Source organism: Phanerochaete carnosa (assembly GCF_000300595.1).
Source record: "Phanerochaete carnosa HHB-10118-sp unplaced genomic scaffold PHACAscaffold_10, whole genome shotgun sequence".
NCBI lineage: Eukaryota > Fungi > Basidiomycota > Agaricomycetes > Polyporales > Phanerochaetaceae > Phanerochaete > Phanerochaete carnosa.
In genome coordinates, this window is record NW_006767637.1 from 1,566,856 (window position 1) to 1,580,205 (window position 13,350).

The window sequence follows — 13,350 nt, forward strand, 5'->3', positions numbered from 1 at the left end:
GAACCCACCGCCAAGCGTTTCGTCTTCTGTGACCATCTACAACTCGTGAAACATGTCTCGATCGCTTTCAGCGACCCTTCGTGGGTGGCAGTTGGCCAAATAGCCGTCACCTCGCAGCTGTGGCCAGGTTCACCCGCTTGGGTAGACTCCCCGCATGGCCCCGCTGCAAGAGGCTCTGCGCCTTGAACGTGTCGACGAGCCTCCGTTGGCCGGTCAAGGTGTGTATCGTGGACAAACGGACAAGGAATGGGCTACTGGCCCGTATGTAGTCCCGTTTCTCTGGCATATTCAACCATACTGACTGACATGCTTTGACAGTATGCCATTTGGAGGTTCGCCTGTCTGACGGCTGACTACAGACTTCAGAGCCCAATGGACAGCCATCTAGGCTACATTATCGGCCTTACCATCAATGCCTTCACCCAGTCACAGCAGGCGACGCAGCACGAGGACCCTATGCTGCTCACTACATACTTTCTGAGGCCGGCCATACAGGACGAATTCGAGATCCGCGTGAACACTGTTCGCCGCGGGAAACAGGTTACTGTTCTTCGCGCGAGCTTCATCCAGGAGGTACGCTTTTCTCTACGCTAGCAAAACGTCGCTTAACGCCCTGACGGAAGCCACCTTAGGGTTCAGAACGCGTTTCCACTACCGCGATATTCACCGACCTCTCCGTCCCCGTGACTACGACTAACGACAGGACACTCCGTCCGCCGCATCCTCTCGCGCCGCAAATCCCGATGTATTCGCACCCTGCTGCGACGCCTTTAGTGCCAGAGGCGCCAGGCTGGAATTTCTTCCCGCGCTTCACGGCCCTGCGCGACACGTTCTACGACGCGCAACATAGCGCGAGCCCTCCACAGAGCGGCACCAAGCTCGGGCACTGGTATGCGTGGAAGGACAAGCGCGAGCAGATAACGACGACCGGTCTGGCTGTGTTTGCGGACTGCTTTGCGCCGCTGCCTCGCGTGCTGATGGAGCCCGAGCTTGGGGAGCTCGACTTGTGCGTCTCTTCCCGCTCACGATGTTCCAGCGCCCAGTGCCGTGCTGACCAGTTGCCAAGGGTATCGATAACGCTGATGATGCACATCGAGTTCAAGGCATGCATTCCGCCACCCGTCAGCGTGCACCATTCGCCGCGCGCGGTCGCAGTGTATAATGGCGGGCGGCTCGTGCATGACCCGATGATGCGCCATGACACGTACGTCGAGCTTTGGACGGCGCCGCGCATGCCAGACGACGAACTGCCGGACGGTGGAGTTGATGGCCGAACGGCTGTGCAGGAGGCGCAGGACGGCGACTGACGCACGCACCAGCAGTGTCTCGCGGTATCATACCAGACGCAGATTGTGTTCGGGACGCGAGACTTCGGGAACAGGAAGGGCAAAAAGAAGAGTCAACAGAGTTCGAAGCTATAACGTGCTGCACCTGGGACTACACCACGTATAACATATAATCTTGCAGAACACGGTTGACAACAGCATTCACATTCGACTGAGAAGTCCGAGGAGCACCAGGGTTACACTATTCAAGACAAGATTGACTTGCCGAGAATATTTGCCGCCGTGTTGGTGTATACGATGAGCTTTCGCTTTGTAGTGGTGAGGCAAAGGGAAACCGTGATAAGCGTAGCGGTGCATGATGAACTTCTGAGAGCTGTCGTATGACCGTGCTCGGGCCTTGTTCGTGCGCCCGATCCGTTAATCAAACGCCACACCGAGGTCGACCCCTCGCTCCGATGCTGGAAGATCGCACGGAGCGCGTTATATCTGTCCTGTTCCCGTGCACGTAGCATGTCGAGGGCATGGCCGGGCAATAATATAATGTGTCAAACATATGGTTATGCATAGCGAAGAAGCATCCGCACAGCGGGATGAGTGAACTAAGTAATGCTACTATGTACTTGTAATCAGTAACGATATACGAAGACAATGCGCGTTTTCTCAAACCTGTCACAGTGCATTTCAGCATCTTATTCTGCTGAGAATGTTGGCATCACCTCAACCCGCGGTTCGCTGCCGCTGTTTTTATCGAATCTCGCCCTAGTGACGATGTTTTCAGAGCACCTTCTATCAGCCTACACAGAGTATGTCTACTTGAATAGGCCTCACAATTAACCGCAGCCTTTAGAGTGGTCACGCTTGATTTGGCCTTTCGTAAGTTACGACTCGGAAGTGCAAACTCCGAGGACTCGGGAGGCGCAGTCAATTGGCGCTCCGCAGCCCCAAGCTGGCATGCCATCAGGCGCATCAAAGTGGAGATGAAAGCGGAAATTGGAGACGGCGGCGGCCGGCCTGCTCAACAGACCCGACATACACCTCTCATGGCGCTGCGTGACGGCTGACAACCAAGCTAAATTCCGCTCCCCGACATCTTATTTGAAGAGACTGCATCTTCTGATCATCCGGTTGACGACGAAATTTCTCAAGGCCGCTGTACACGCGGAGTCAAACCGGGACAGACCAGATTCAAGTTCATGACAACAGATGCCTGGTCTGCTTTGACATATCCCACGTAACTTAACACTGGCTACGATGGACTCTGTACCTTTCCGAATGAATTTAGAGTGAAGATTCGTTGTATGTCAGACGAGCATGGCTACGCCAGAAACGCCTTGAGTTAACGCGTACTTCCTTGCGCCTTGTCACTTTTCATTTAACAGGGTGGACGCTTCTATAGCGATAACCGCAATCTTAAGCACTATCGTAGTGTGGGACATTGTTACCTTGTGAGGCTCCTCGCATGGTGAAGGCACTTGCATAGCGATGCCAGTGGCGGATACTGACACTTCTGGTTAGCTAAGCGCCACTACGGTGCCAACCACAATCGTTGAAGATGCCCACGGTTGTCATTCACTATGATATATAGCTGTGTCTCTGGCAAACATGCTGACCTTTGTCTCGACCTGATAGTATCTTTCACTGCCAAGAGCCCAAAAATCTCTTCCTGACTCGTGATGGCTCTTCCGCTGGCGAAAGCAGACCTCATAGGCACGCTATTGGAGTCCGTGCTTTATGGTGAGCAGATCATATCCAATAGCACCGTCGGAGAGCTTATTGCGCGTCGTAGGAACTTACTTCGTACTATTTATCCAGTTCCTCTGCGTGCTCTACGTAAGGCATCAAGCGGGTCGGCCGACATTGCTCTTCCTTACCGTTGCGCTGGTGATATTCTCTCTAGTTACGGCGGTGCGTACGATGCTCTGTGACTGAGGCGCTGATTATGTCCTTATCGGGTTAGCAGCACCTAACGTTGCAGATCCTTCGCATACTCCAAGCGTTCACAGATCATATGGACGTGGCGAATGCCCCAGTCACATACTATATTACGCTCAGCACGCGTGCGAGAACGTCTAAGGCTGCCTTGTATATGACCCTTACCCTCGTTTGCGACGCTCTTCTGGTATGTTGGATGCGGGATGAGGTGTCTTCGGCTCACACGAGTTGCACTAAGGTATATCGAGTATTTGTGGTATGCGATCGCAAGTACCCCATAATAGTCGTCCCTTGTATACTACTGTTGGCCGCCATAGGTACGTTCTCCTAAACAGAGAATATTATTTGCCCGTTGAAACGGTAACAGCACTGTTCGCTTGGTATATATGGTCTCTTTCACAGATTATTTCGTTGCAGTCTGTCGAGGGTGCGGTTACGCGAATTAATTTGTTTTGTGCCGCTACTCTGGCACTGAATGTGTTGTGTACAGGTGAGTAGTCTGAGCCGCGTATCTCTAACTCTTATAGCTATTTTTGCTAGTCATGATCTCATGGAAAATTTGGGCCGTTCACAAGAAGCTACCAGGGCCTGTTGTGGCAGGAATCCGAATCATGGGCATTATTACCGTTGTCATAGAGTCGGGTGCGCCCACATCTTCCCACGTCCTAATAAGTTGTATCTCACTTAGCTGGGCGATACACAGCTGCTATGTACTCCTTTGTTCTCGTCACGATCCTTGTGACAAGTGCTCAAGGAACAGCTGGATCGCTGATAGTCCTTGACTCCGTACGTTCGAGATCCACTCTACGCCATCATCCTTTCCTAACGTGAGCTCCAACGATGTAGATATGCCCAATTATCGTGAGTGCCATTGTCGTTCTGCGGTGCCACTCCGTGTAGGCTTACCAGGAGGAGGGCATGATCTTCTCTGCCGTGATAGTGCGCGCTTCGAGGGAATACCACACCAATACCTTCATTGCTGGGGACTTGCCCTTCCAGATGCCCTCTCAGACGCACCAAACAGAGGAGGCGGTAGGGCACGGGCCCGGGATTGAAACATACTGCACCCGATGTTGTACCACGTATAATGCACAGGAGCTTGCATAACAGGAGCGATAACAACACCTGCGTCTGGCTGTGAGAAGTTCAAAGTGCGTTAGGACCGCACGAACAGAGATCTGGAAGTGGTGGTGCGAGCTTAGGTTAAATTCGTTCCAAACGTTCGTTGTCGCGACCGTCCGCTGTCACAAGCACAGCATGTAATTATGGCATTGTACGAGTCGCGGTGCTCATCTCTCGATGAGTAACGAAAAGCTTCATGCGCCAGTGAGTGACTGGTGAGATTACGCTAGTGCACCTTCAGCAGTAGTCGCTCTCTCAGCATCGTCTGCTTTGAGAGACTTGCGGGCCTTGGCCACGACCGCCCTCAGAGCGCCGCGTTCCGCTTTGAAATCACCGATAGTGAGGAAAAAAGCAACCACGGAAGGAGCAATAGCCACAAGCGATAGAATCTAGAGCCCTCGTCAGAAATACTCAAGCAGAAATATCGAGGAGCGCACTTGCCCAAAGCTCCACTGTGCATTGGCGCTCGTAGGCTGAGAGTTCTGCCTGAGCGACAGCTCGATGGGAGGAATGTAGAAGGACATCGCAAGGAACCAGTAGATGAAGTAGTGGATCCAGCTCTGAACCTTCCACGGCCGGTGCTTGGGTGACCGTGTCCTATACTCTGCGAGCTCAGCTTCGGTCGGCATGTCCCTCGTCCTGTCGAACCCGTTTGCCTCCGCTCGGTCGATGAGCCCGCGGAGCCTGTGCGTTTAGGGAGAACAAGGATTAACTTGTGATAATGGGCGGGGCAGAAAACACGCACACACCAGAGGCGAAGGAGCAGGACACCTAGTACGCCGATGAGGATGAGCCAAACGTAGATCACGAAAGCCGCGATCTTAGCACCGTGGAAGGCATTCGAGCTGAATATGCGCCAGTATGCGACATAAAAGTGCATGGAGGAGATGCACGACGAATCGGGCCCAAACTTTTCGCCAATAGCCCTTCGACATCAGCCATTCAGCATGCGAATCCGGCGCGAACAGCCACAAGCTCACCATAGAGTCACCAGTAGGCTGCCTGCAAGTATGTACTGGATGTAATAGAACCAGGTGAACATTCTGTCTCGGATTTTCTGTTCTCGATAGGGGTTGCTTAGAGTGATCCGCCATTGGGCGTGTGCGACCTGGACCAGTGCGCAATTGGCGAGGCTGCTCGCTATCACAGTTACTACATGTTTTCGGGACAGATACGACGACCCATGCAAGACCAACAGTGAGCACTTACCAAACAAGGTTCTGGACTTGATAGGCATTGAAGAACGAGAGCTGGTGCTGGGCGGCCGACACGACAGTCGCCAGCATGAGCCCGAAGCTCATAGACGCGAGCGTCCAGAAAGCATTCATGCCCTCCTCCTCTCGCAGCCTGATCTGAAAGACTGGCGTGACGTTGGCACAACTTTGAGCAACGTTTCACAAGTGTTGTGCAGCACACGCACCGACGATTGTCACCTGCAGATAAAACGCTACCCTGACACCGATCCCGGTGATGTCAGTATTTTGAGTGAAAAAATTTGTACAGCCCGTAGAATTGTCCATGTTGTCAGGCACTGCTCAGTGCACTCTCGGAGTCAGTAGGATACGAGTGTGGAGGGTGTCCTCATACGCTGCCATGCTGCGATGAAACCTGGCTGCTTTATGCTCCGCGGATGGGACGTATCAGCTGCTTCCATGCATGTATAGCCGCATGCAAAGAATGACAAGGCCCTTTCCTCACATGCGATCTACTACTAGACTGGATAAGGCAGGTTTGAACTTCGAAGAGTGTGCAAGCACCGAATAAGGGTAACTGTCGGACTCACATGAATGATAGCATGCGTTCGAACGCGCTTCTACGGCTGAGCCCATAATTCGCCGAATGCCACTCGCGATTTAGGGCGAATCCTGGATCGTGGAGAGCCTGTTGCAAAATATGTGTAGTCCTATTCTCCGACGAGTGTCATGCAGTCGACAGAGCCCCAAATGCTGCATTTTGTGTGTTCGCATTTCGCATCGTCCATTCAGAGTGCCCATTCAGAGTGCCCTTCGCCCGACTTCTAAGCAATCTCCACGACGACCTATCCGGAGCGAGTATTTAAGCAATAAGAATCTAGCCGGTTATAGTACCTGCACATCACTCGAACCATGGATTAACAAACGAATATGACTGCGTCAGCTCCTGAAGAAATGAGAATGGCCGCCCATAAAAAGAACTTAAAGACTCGCCTTCGGTGAGAATACCAAGCAAGATGATGAAGCTCAATCTTACCAAATGAGCTACACCATCATCTGTCAATGCCGAGATTGGTGCAGAAGATTGAAGCAATATATTACACTATGTAGGAAGGTCTTTGTGGCTGATAAGTAGACATGAACAATGATAGCAAGAAAGGTCGTCAAAAAAAAGAAAATATGTGACGGTACAAGATAGTAATGCGAGCGACGAAAGAACCAATGGCGACAACAGGACTCCTAGAAATTCATCAAGTCAGCACGTGGACGCAGACTACAGATAGATAGCGACTTGCAATCAAGAAATATCACCATAAACGACAAAATCATGCTGCCTTCTCCTTTCTCTCTTTCTTCGTCTGCAGTTTTTGCTCATATTTCGTGTACCACTCTTCCACCTGCTGCACGCTGACGAGCTGTTTCGTCGGCATCGCACAGCCGACATGGCTCCACAGAGCTTCGTACCACCAATCATAGTCGCGACCACCTTCGTCTTTGCCTCGCCCTCTCTTCTGCTGGAGCACAGACTGCACGTACCGGCCGACGCGCACAAGGAGAAGCTTGCGCCGGTGCGGTTCTGTATCTGGGTTCTTGATTTCATCCTGACATGGTACTTAGCTTCCTGTGTGACGTCAGATTGTAAAGGATGTGTACGTACAAGGTAGCCAGAGACCGGCGACATTGCGTTCTCGACATCATCGATGTCGCCGCTGTAGTGCACCAGGTTAGCATATATGCGGTAGCCAACAGTGTATTCTCGGCGTACAAAATGTCTTCTTGGTCTTCGTCGTCTTCGTCTTCCAGGCTTGCGCTAGTGTCACGCGACCCTGTGCCATCGAGGTCTATTGGACTACCCCGAGAACCAGAACCAGATGCCTGAGTAGTCTTCGCTTGTGCCGCCCGATGTTCCCTGTACTGCTTCCTCCGTATGTCGATATCGGATCGATAGAAATCCGGGTTGTCTGTAGTTGGCACTGATGGCTGACCCAGACAACGCTGCACAAGGGAGTAAGATAGTCGCGACAAAGCAGAAGAAACGATGGCTGCGCACGTGGAAATCGAACTTGCAGAGATTGAAACCTTTCGGGCCCATCTCTATCCTGGGCTACAGAGCATCAACGGAGGCGACGGAAGGATGTGGATCGCACTCACATTGGACACGGTGTAGAGACCATCGTAGCGGAACCTATCTACCAGTTAGATGACACTAAAGCCTACCACAATAATGACCTGCCCAGCAGCCGGAGCATATTTTGACTTCAGCCCATCTCCGCGGATTACACGAACAGGCTTCTTAAGGCATGCGGACATCTAAGATAAATCAACGGTCAACTCAAGTCTTCAAGCGTGCTAGAAGACGTACACGAAGTGACTCATTCAAATCATTCTCAAATGACTGATTAACTGTTTGTGGTCCGAAGCGAACCTTGAAAATTATTTGAGTATGCATCCAGATCTGATAGCACAGCTGACACATACCCCGGGTGCTCGACCGCCACTTCCGATATACATGCTATGCGAGTCGTCTTTCTTCAGATGGCGCGTGCCAAGATCGGCCAACTACACCTACAAATGGTCCCCATAATCTTCGTCTTCAAAGTGTCCAGCAAGGACAACGCTTCGCGCGCCAGTCTGTTTTCGGCCATAAATCCCAGCAAGAAGAGGTGGGTGCACTGCAGATGCACTCAGAGCCTTGCTGTGTGTCCCGTGAACAGACAGACAGAGCCTATGTGTCCAATCTACGCACCGATTTTCGAACATTGTGCCAATCTTCACGCCTGGAATATGACCGAACACGGCTCCCTCGCTGTGTGTTTGTAAGCCGACCCGTCCTCTCACTAAGCACGAGAAGCTTACATTTCGCGCTTTATGGTGGACCTCATGCGACGTCTTCGCTGAGGGGTTAAGGATGTTCGAGCCATGGTGGGAGCTGCAGATGGTGGTTGGTGTTAGGATGGACAGTACGACGGGCCCCGCGCCCACGCGAGATCACGTGCTCGCAATTGTTCGCGATTTTCGGTGGTAGCCGTGATGGCAGAGCTGCCCGCCACGACGCTAAGTACTTGCAGTTGCTTCAGAAAAGGACCCATAGGACAGTCATAACTGGGTTCTTACGCTCAAGAAACTTCACTATCTATATGCTTTATTGGATCGAGACCGCCAAATCGTTCTTGTCGTCCACTGGATGTGTCATGCAGTCGCTTTCTCCTCTTTCCCCTTTCTGGTCCACTATACCACCCGAGAAGGCATGTGGAGTATGGGCGTGAATCTCGGAGGTGGTACATGAATCCAGAGGAGCGGGTAAGTTATAGAGCATCAAATAGGGCTCCAGAGGGCGTTGCGCTAACTCCTGAGATTGCGCCCTGGTTTGTCTCCGCTCCGCCGCACCATACAATCGGTGGAGGAAGGGTGTGTCATGTATCTAATGCATATGTCATTATTCGCTAATCTAACTTACTGGCAAGAAGCGCGACTAGAGTTGAGAATTTTGAAGAATGGGGAGGAGGCTGATTCTACAGCAAGCAACTGAAAGGGCGTACTTGCTACTTGTCTCTTATGCAGATCGCCATACCATTCATTCTACGTGATCGTCGAAGTTCACGCGACCGTCATACATCGCTTGGTCGGCCGTATTGCGTAGATAGCTGGCAGACTTGTTGTACGCGTAGAGCACCAGACGTGATGTAGTGTCGTGGATGGCAAGATAGTGCACATTAATATTATATATTCCTTAGACATAACCAATATCCCGCATAGCCTCTGATTAATAGTGCACTTCAAGTATAACCGGCAACGTTGTCGAGTAAAGTACAGAGGTTGGACGATGGGCTTTCTTAAACGTCAAAGGCTGAATCGTCATCACTGTCCATATTTTCAAGAGCACCATCTGGTAAATTGTCCCCCGCAGCCATCTCCTGCGCCATCGGTGTTGTTGTACCTCTGAGTCTCTTCGGACGCGGTGACCTTGTCGGTGAGCCAGCGTCAATATCGCCCGAGCTGTCATCTGGCTCTCCTGGCCGCTTGCGCTTTGCAGCACTCTGCTTCTTGTTCTTCTGCCCTTTCGCTGCCTTTTGATCTAAGCTTCCTATGATAAACAGCTCTTTAATCATCTCTGTCACTCACTATCAGACGACGCCGTACCTTCTTTCTTCTCTCTGATCTTCTTTTCCTTTTTCTCATACCACTTCTTCGCTTCGCCCGGACGCGCCTCTGTCTCCTTTGGCCTCTTGGGCGCCGAAAACCAGACATAGGACCAGAGAGCATTGTGCCACCATTCGCGGTCACGCCCGGCCTCGTCTTTGCCCTGGCGCGTCTTCTCCTCGAGCACACTCTGCACACGGCGGCCAATGTACAGGATGGCTTTCCCGCGATCCTTCTTTTCCGTCTCTGGGGCTTGAAACTCTTCCTGCAGTAGTGAGTCAGTCGTCGCGCGGGAGCCACGATCTCAAATTGGAAGCTGTACGCACAAGACGATTCATGACCGGCTCTAGCTGCTCCTCAATATCCTCCACGTCGCCGCTGTGAGGTGTACCTCAGTTTTTATGCGCTTACCACGGTGGCAACGGACCTAGGACCTACAAAGGGTCGTCCCCTTCCTCGTCTTCGCTCATGGCATCGACGTCCGTTGGGCGGTCTTGGGAGCCGGACGCGTCGCCCGAGCCAGAGCGTGCCTGCTGTTTGCGAGCTTCAACGAACATCATCCTCCGTATTTCGATGTCTGTCGGGTAGTCGAAGCCTGGCTCGTCCGGATTGGGCAAGGGGTCTTGATCAGGGAGACGCTGCGTAGGGTCAGAGGACCGTCGATAATCGGAACACGAAAAAAGAGCATACGCACATGGAAATCAAACTTGCAGACCTTGAGACCGTCGGGACCTTCTTCCAAACGGGGCTAAGGTTGACACAAGTGTTAGGGTCTGCCCCGTGTGTCGCCATATAACTTACATTCGAGACAGTGTAAAGCCCGTCGTAGCGGTACCTCCGGATGTGGTTCAGACCAAGATGGGGATGGCTTGTTTCATCGTATACTCACCCCTCAGCCGGTGCGTACTTCGTTTTTGAGTGCTCTCCGCGAGTGACCCGCACAGGCTTGTGTTCTAACGCAGATTTCTGTACATGCGTGAGCATCCCCGATCTCTCTGTGCACTCCAGCGGAGATTCACCCGTAGGGCTGCATTCAAATGGTTGTCAAACGACTGGTCTCCGACTCGACCGCCGAAGCGATCCTGTTAGACGGCATTAAGCAGACCAGTTGAATGTAAGGTTGTAGGAAGGCTTACTCCACGCGCTCGGCCACCGCTTCCAATGTATGTGCTAAACGTCTGCGCTTATGGTGCATTCCAAGTGGGAAGATGAAGGGACGTACAAGTGGTCTCCATGGTCTTCATCTGCTAAATCTACAAAACCGCGCGATAGTACAACGCTCACCGCGCCCTCCTCTTTCCGTCCATATATGCCAGCAAGTGGGTTTCCGGGGTGCACCCCGGCTGCCCTCAAAGCTTGTCTGCGTTTCCGTGAACGATTTCCGCAAGCCTCTGTCGTCAAATTCGCGCACCGGTCCTTGAACCGTCTACCTACTCGCACGCCCCTGACGTCTCCGAACTCTAGCCTGTAGTGGTGTATCTGAGCACTCTCCTATAGAATATTATTTCGAGTAAGAACACACTTGGTCGGCATGTAGGTCAGTGCGAAGCTAGACAAGTGTCAAGAGAGAGTGGTTAGAGAGAGTGGAGAATGGCATGACGCGTGCTGTGCCTCTCGGTGATTGCCGTCACGGATCCAATTAATCTAATTACTCGCTTTCCTTGCGGTCTGTTGTGACTGTTCGCCATTCGATGTTCGATGTTCGATATACAATATTCAGCGCACAATATCAACCTCTATAACGCATGCATCATAGCTCGCCTCGATTTGCAAGTGGCATTCGGCGAGTTTGTGGATTTAGCCGTAAAAGCGCGTTCGGCCGCATGCCATCGTTCATGCGAGCCCCGACGCTTAACCTTATTCAACGTTCGCGCCCTCCTCGAAGCTCAAAACCGCCTTATCCAGTCTCATCGCAGATCAGTCATAGATACCTGCGCGAATACTTGCCAGCTCTCGAGATCTCGTAGCAAAGATATCGATATGTCTATCCAAGATGGATATATGAGGAAAGGGTCCTGTCGCATGTTCTTTGCGAGCGGCTCTACATGCATGGAAGCAACCGATACGTCTGGCCCAGCTAGTTATAATGACAGCACCGCAGCGTCGACAGACAGCCTCGACATTCGCATTCCTCCTAGCAGTTAGAGTGCGTTGAGCAGTGCCGGACGACATGAATAATTCTACGGATTGCACAGACTTCTTCACTCAGAATACCGACATCACCGGGATCGGCACTAGGTTGGCGTTCTATCTGCAGGTCATAATCGTTGGTGCGTTCGTTGTGCGACGCACGTGGAATGCTACTCATGTGCGTGTTATCTAGTTGTGCAGATGAGGCTGCAAGAGGAAGAGGGATGGAATGCTTTCTGGACGCTCGCGTCTATGAGCTTCGGGCTCATGCTAGCGGCGGTTGTGTCAGCTGCCCAGCACCAGCTCTCGTTCTTCAATGCCTATCAAGTCCAGAACCTTGTTTGGTGAGTGACCATTGACTGGCCCTACATGAGTTGTCACGCTCATTGGAAAGACGTCACAATTGTAACAAACAGCCTTGCAAACTGCGCACTAGTCTCAGTCGCCCACGCCCAAGGGCGGATGTTGGCGAACGACCCTTTTCGCAAGAAAAAGATTAGAGAAAAGATGCTCTCCTTATTCTATTGGATACAGTGCATACTTGCGGGAAGCCTGCTGGTCACTCTATGGTGAGTTTGTTACAGTTTGTATCGAGTCAGCCTCGAACGCGCTAGACGATGCAGGGCCATTGGCGAGAAGTTCGGACTAGAATCGTCCTGCATTCCCTCCATGCATTTTTATGTCGCCTATTGGCGCATATACAGCTCGAATCCGTTCCACAGTGCCAAGGCCGCGGCCTTCGCGACCTACGTTTTGCTCATTTTGGTTGGCATGCTAGCCAACCTGCTTATCCGCCAGTGGTGCGTGCGTATCGTGTCTTATGCTCACAGCCACAGGCTGAAGATCGTTCTCTTGAAACCTGTGCAGGTTCCGCGGGCGTGTTAGGGAAGAGGAGGCAAACGGGTCCACCACGATAAGAGACAGGTGGATTCAAGCTCAAAGCGCGGCGCACAGGACACAACCGCTCAGTGACAGACCGGACAAGGTGCAAAGCTGGGTCAACTACGTTGCACACTTTTTTATCGGGGCGAACTTTTTTCTCCCTCCCATTGAGCTCTCACTCCGGCAGAACTCTCAGCCCGCGAGCGTCAACGCGCAGTGGACATTTGGGCAGGTGCGCCCTTCTCTCTTGCTGCTTGACGTGGGTCTTTCTGACGAAGGTTCTAGATACTGGCGCTCGTGGCTGTGACTCCCTGCCTGGTCTCGCTGATCATCACCATCGCTGATTTCAAGGCAGAGCGCGCCGCCTTGCGGGCGAAGGCCCGCGAGCCTTATCTCAGAGACGACGCTGAAAGAGGGGTCTCTGATGGTGACTCAGCAAAGAAGGCGGGTTCGGAGGATCCTGAAGGACCGCGTTCTTAATATAGTAGAGAAAGACGATGTCTACTGAATGCCAGTGGACGTGTAGAACGGATAAATGCTGTAGCATGTACAGCATGCCATGCCATCGTATCAGTACTAAGTTGTACAGTGGCAAGGGCTCTGTCTGTTTAGTATTTCCTAGGCGATTTCACGCCACGAATTCCGTGAGAACAAGCTTGACAGGC

The 13,350-nt window shown here is 52.1% G+C and overlaps 6 protein-coding genes across 6 annotated transcripts; 3 read left to right on the forward strand and 3 right to left on the reverse strand.

The window, feature by feature from the left end:
* The first annotated feature begins 312 nt into the window (after positions 1-312).
* Positions 313-1,536, forward strand: PHACADRAFT_129179 (uncharacterized protein). The gene is made up of 3 exons (XM_007400384.1): positions 313-573; positions 633-1,010; positions 1,059-1,536. Exons 1-3 carry the CDS (start codon positions 373-375, stop codon positions 1,305-1,307), a joined length of 828 nt encoding a protein of 275 aa, XP_007400446.1. The 5' UTR covers positions 313-372; the 3' UTR covers positions 1,308-1,536.
* Positions 1,537-3,223: 1,687 nt separating this feature from the next.
* Positions 3,224-3,871, forward strand: PHACADRAFT_263340 (uncharacterized protein). Its single transcript, XM_007400385.1, has one exon. The coding sequence runs from the start codon at positions 3,295-3,297 to the stop codon at positions 3,547-3,549; it is 255 nt and encodes an 84-aa protein (XP_007400447.1). The 5' UTR covers positions 3,224-3,294; the 3' UTR covers positions 3,550-3,871.
* A 600-nt stretch (positions 3,872-4,471) lies between these two features.
* PHACADRAFT_213152 (uncharacterized protein) lies at positions 4,472-5,978 on the reverse strand. Its single transcript, XM_007400386.1, has 6 exons — positions 5,761-5,978; positions 5,550-5,700; positions 5,321-5,473; positions 5,090-5,266; positions 4,778-5,024; positions 4,472-4,729 (listed from the first exon to the last, which is right to left on the reverse strand). The coding sequence occupies exons 1-6, from the start codon at positions 5,858-5,860 to the stop codon at positions 4,562-4,564; spliced, it is 996 nt and encodes a 331-aa protein (XP_007400448.1). The 5' UTR covers positions 5,861-5,978; the 3' UTR covers positions 4,472-4,561.
* A 666-nt stretch (positions 5,979-6,644) lies between these two features.
* Positions 6,645-8,142, reverse strand: PHACADRAFT_263341 (uncharacterized protein). Its single transcript, XM_007400387.1, has 10 exons — positions 8,103-8,142; positions 8,012-8,045; positions 7,896-7,957; positions 7,767-7,843; positions 7,685-7,718; positions 7,584-7,637; positions 7,299-7,528; positions 7,191-7,242; positions 6,829-7,134; positions 6,645-6,772 (listed from the first exon to the last, which is right to left on the reverse strand). The coding sequence occupies exons 4-9, from the start codon at positions 7,841-7,843 to the stop codon at positions 6,859-6,861; spliced, it is 723 nt and encodes a 240-aa protein (XP_007400449.1). The 5' UTR covers positions 7,896-7,957; positions 8,012-8,045; positions 8,103-8,142; the 3' UTR covers positions 6,645-6,772; positions 6,829-6,858.
* Positions 8,143-9,366: 1,224 nt separating this feature from the next.
* PHACADRAFT_200126 (uncharacterized protein) lies at positions 9,367-11,206 on the reverse strand (the record flags this gene model as incomplete). The annotated part of the gene is made up of 12 exons (XM_007400388.1): positions 9,367-9,617; positions 9,674-9,938; positions 10,000-10,051; positions 10,112-10,311; positions 10,368-10,421; positions 10,475-10,508; positions 10,563-10,639; positions 10,693-10,755; positions 10,810-10,843; positions 10,896-11,033; positions 11,085-11,138; positions 11,196-11,206. The coding sequence occupies 12 exons, from the start codon at positions 11,204-11,206 to the stop codon at positions 9,367-9,369; spliced, it is 1,233 nt and encodes a 410-aa protein (XP_007400450.1).
* A 343-nt stretch (positions 11,207-11,549) lies between these two features.
* PHACADRAFT_187841 (uncharacterized protein) lies at positions 11,550-13,304 on the forward strand. Its single transcript, XM_007400389.1, has 6 exons — positions 11,550-11,943; positions 11,997-12,147; positions 12,220-12,372; positions 12,427-12,603; positions 12,671-12,917; positions 12,971-13,304. Exons 1-6 carry the CDS (start codon positions 11,844-11,846, stop codon positions 13,163-13,165), a joined length of 1,023 nt encoding a protein of 340 aa, XP_007400451.1. The 5' UTR covers positions 11,550-11,843; the 3' UTR covers positions 13,166-13,304.
* Positions 13,305-13,350: the final 46 nt, after the last annotated feature.

Coding starts and splice junctions, on each gene's coding strand:
- PHACADRAFT_129179 (XM_007400384.1), top strand. CDS start 373: ATGGACAGCCATCTAGGCTACATTATCGGCCTTACCATCAATGCCTTC. Junction 574..632: donor GCGCGAGCTTCATCCAGGAG/GTACGCTTTTCT, acceptor AAGCCACCTTAG/GGTTCAGAACGCGTTTCCAC. Junction 1,011..1,058: donor TTGGGGAGCTCGACTTGTGC/GTCTCTTCCCGC, acceptor CGTGCTGACCAG/TTGCCAAGGGTATCGATAAC.
- PHACADRAFT_263341 (XM_007400387.1), bottom strand. CDS start 7,843: ATGTCCGCATGCCTTAAGAAGCCTGTTCGTGTAATCCGCGGAGATGGG. Junction 7,529..7,583: donor TCTGCAAGTTCGATTTCCAC/GTGCGCAGCCAT, acceptor TCCCTTGTGCAG/CGTTGTCTGGGTCAGCCATC. Junction 7,243..7,298: donor GAAGACCAAGAAGACATTTT/GTACGCCGAGAA, acceptor GGTGCACTACAG/CGGCGACATCGATGATGTCG.
- PHACADRAFT_187841 (XM_007400389.1), top strand. CDS start 11,844: ATGAATAATTCTACGGATTGCACAGACTTCTTCACTCAGAATACCGAC. Junction 12,373..12,426: donor AGCCTGCTGGTCACTCTATG/GTGAGTTTGTTA, acceptor TAGACGATGCAG/GGCCATTGGCGAGAAGTTCG. Junction 12,918..12,970: donor CGCAGTGGACATTTGGGCAG/GTGCGCCCTTCT, acceptor CGAAGGTTCTAG/ATACTGGCGCTCGTGGCTGT.
- PHACADRAFT_213152 (XM_007400386.1), bottom strand. CDS start 5,860: ATGGACAATTCTACGGGCTGTACAAATTTTTTCACTCAAAATACTGAC. Junction 5,474..5,549: donor CAAGTCCAGAACCTTGTTTG/GTAAGTGCTCAC, acceptor GATAGCGAGCAG/CCTCGCCAATTGCGCACTGG. Junction 5,025..5,089: donor GTCCTGCTCCTTCGCCTCTG/GTGTGTGCGTGT, acceptor CTAAACGCACAG/GCTCCGCGGGCTCATCGACC.
- PHACADRAFT_263340 (XM_007400385.1), top strand. CDS start 3,295: ATGGACGTGGCGAATGCCCCAGTCACATACTATATTACGCTCAGCACG.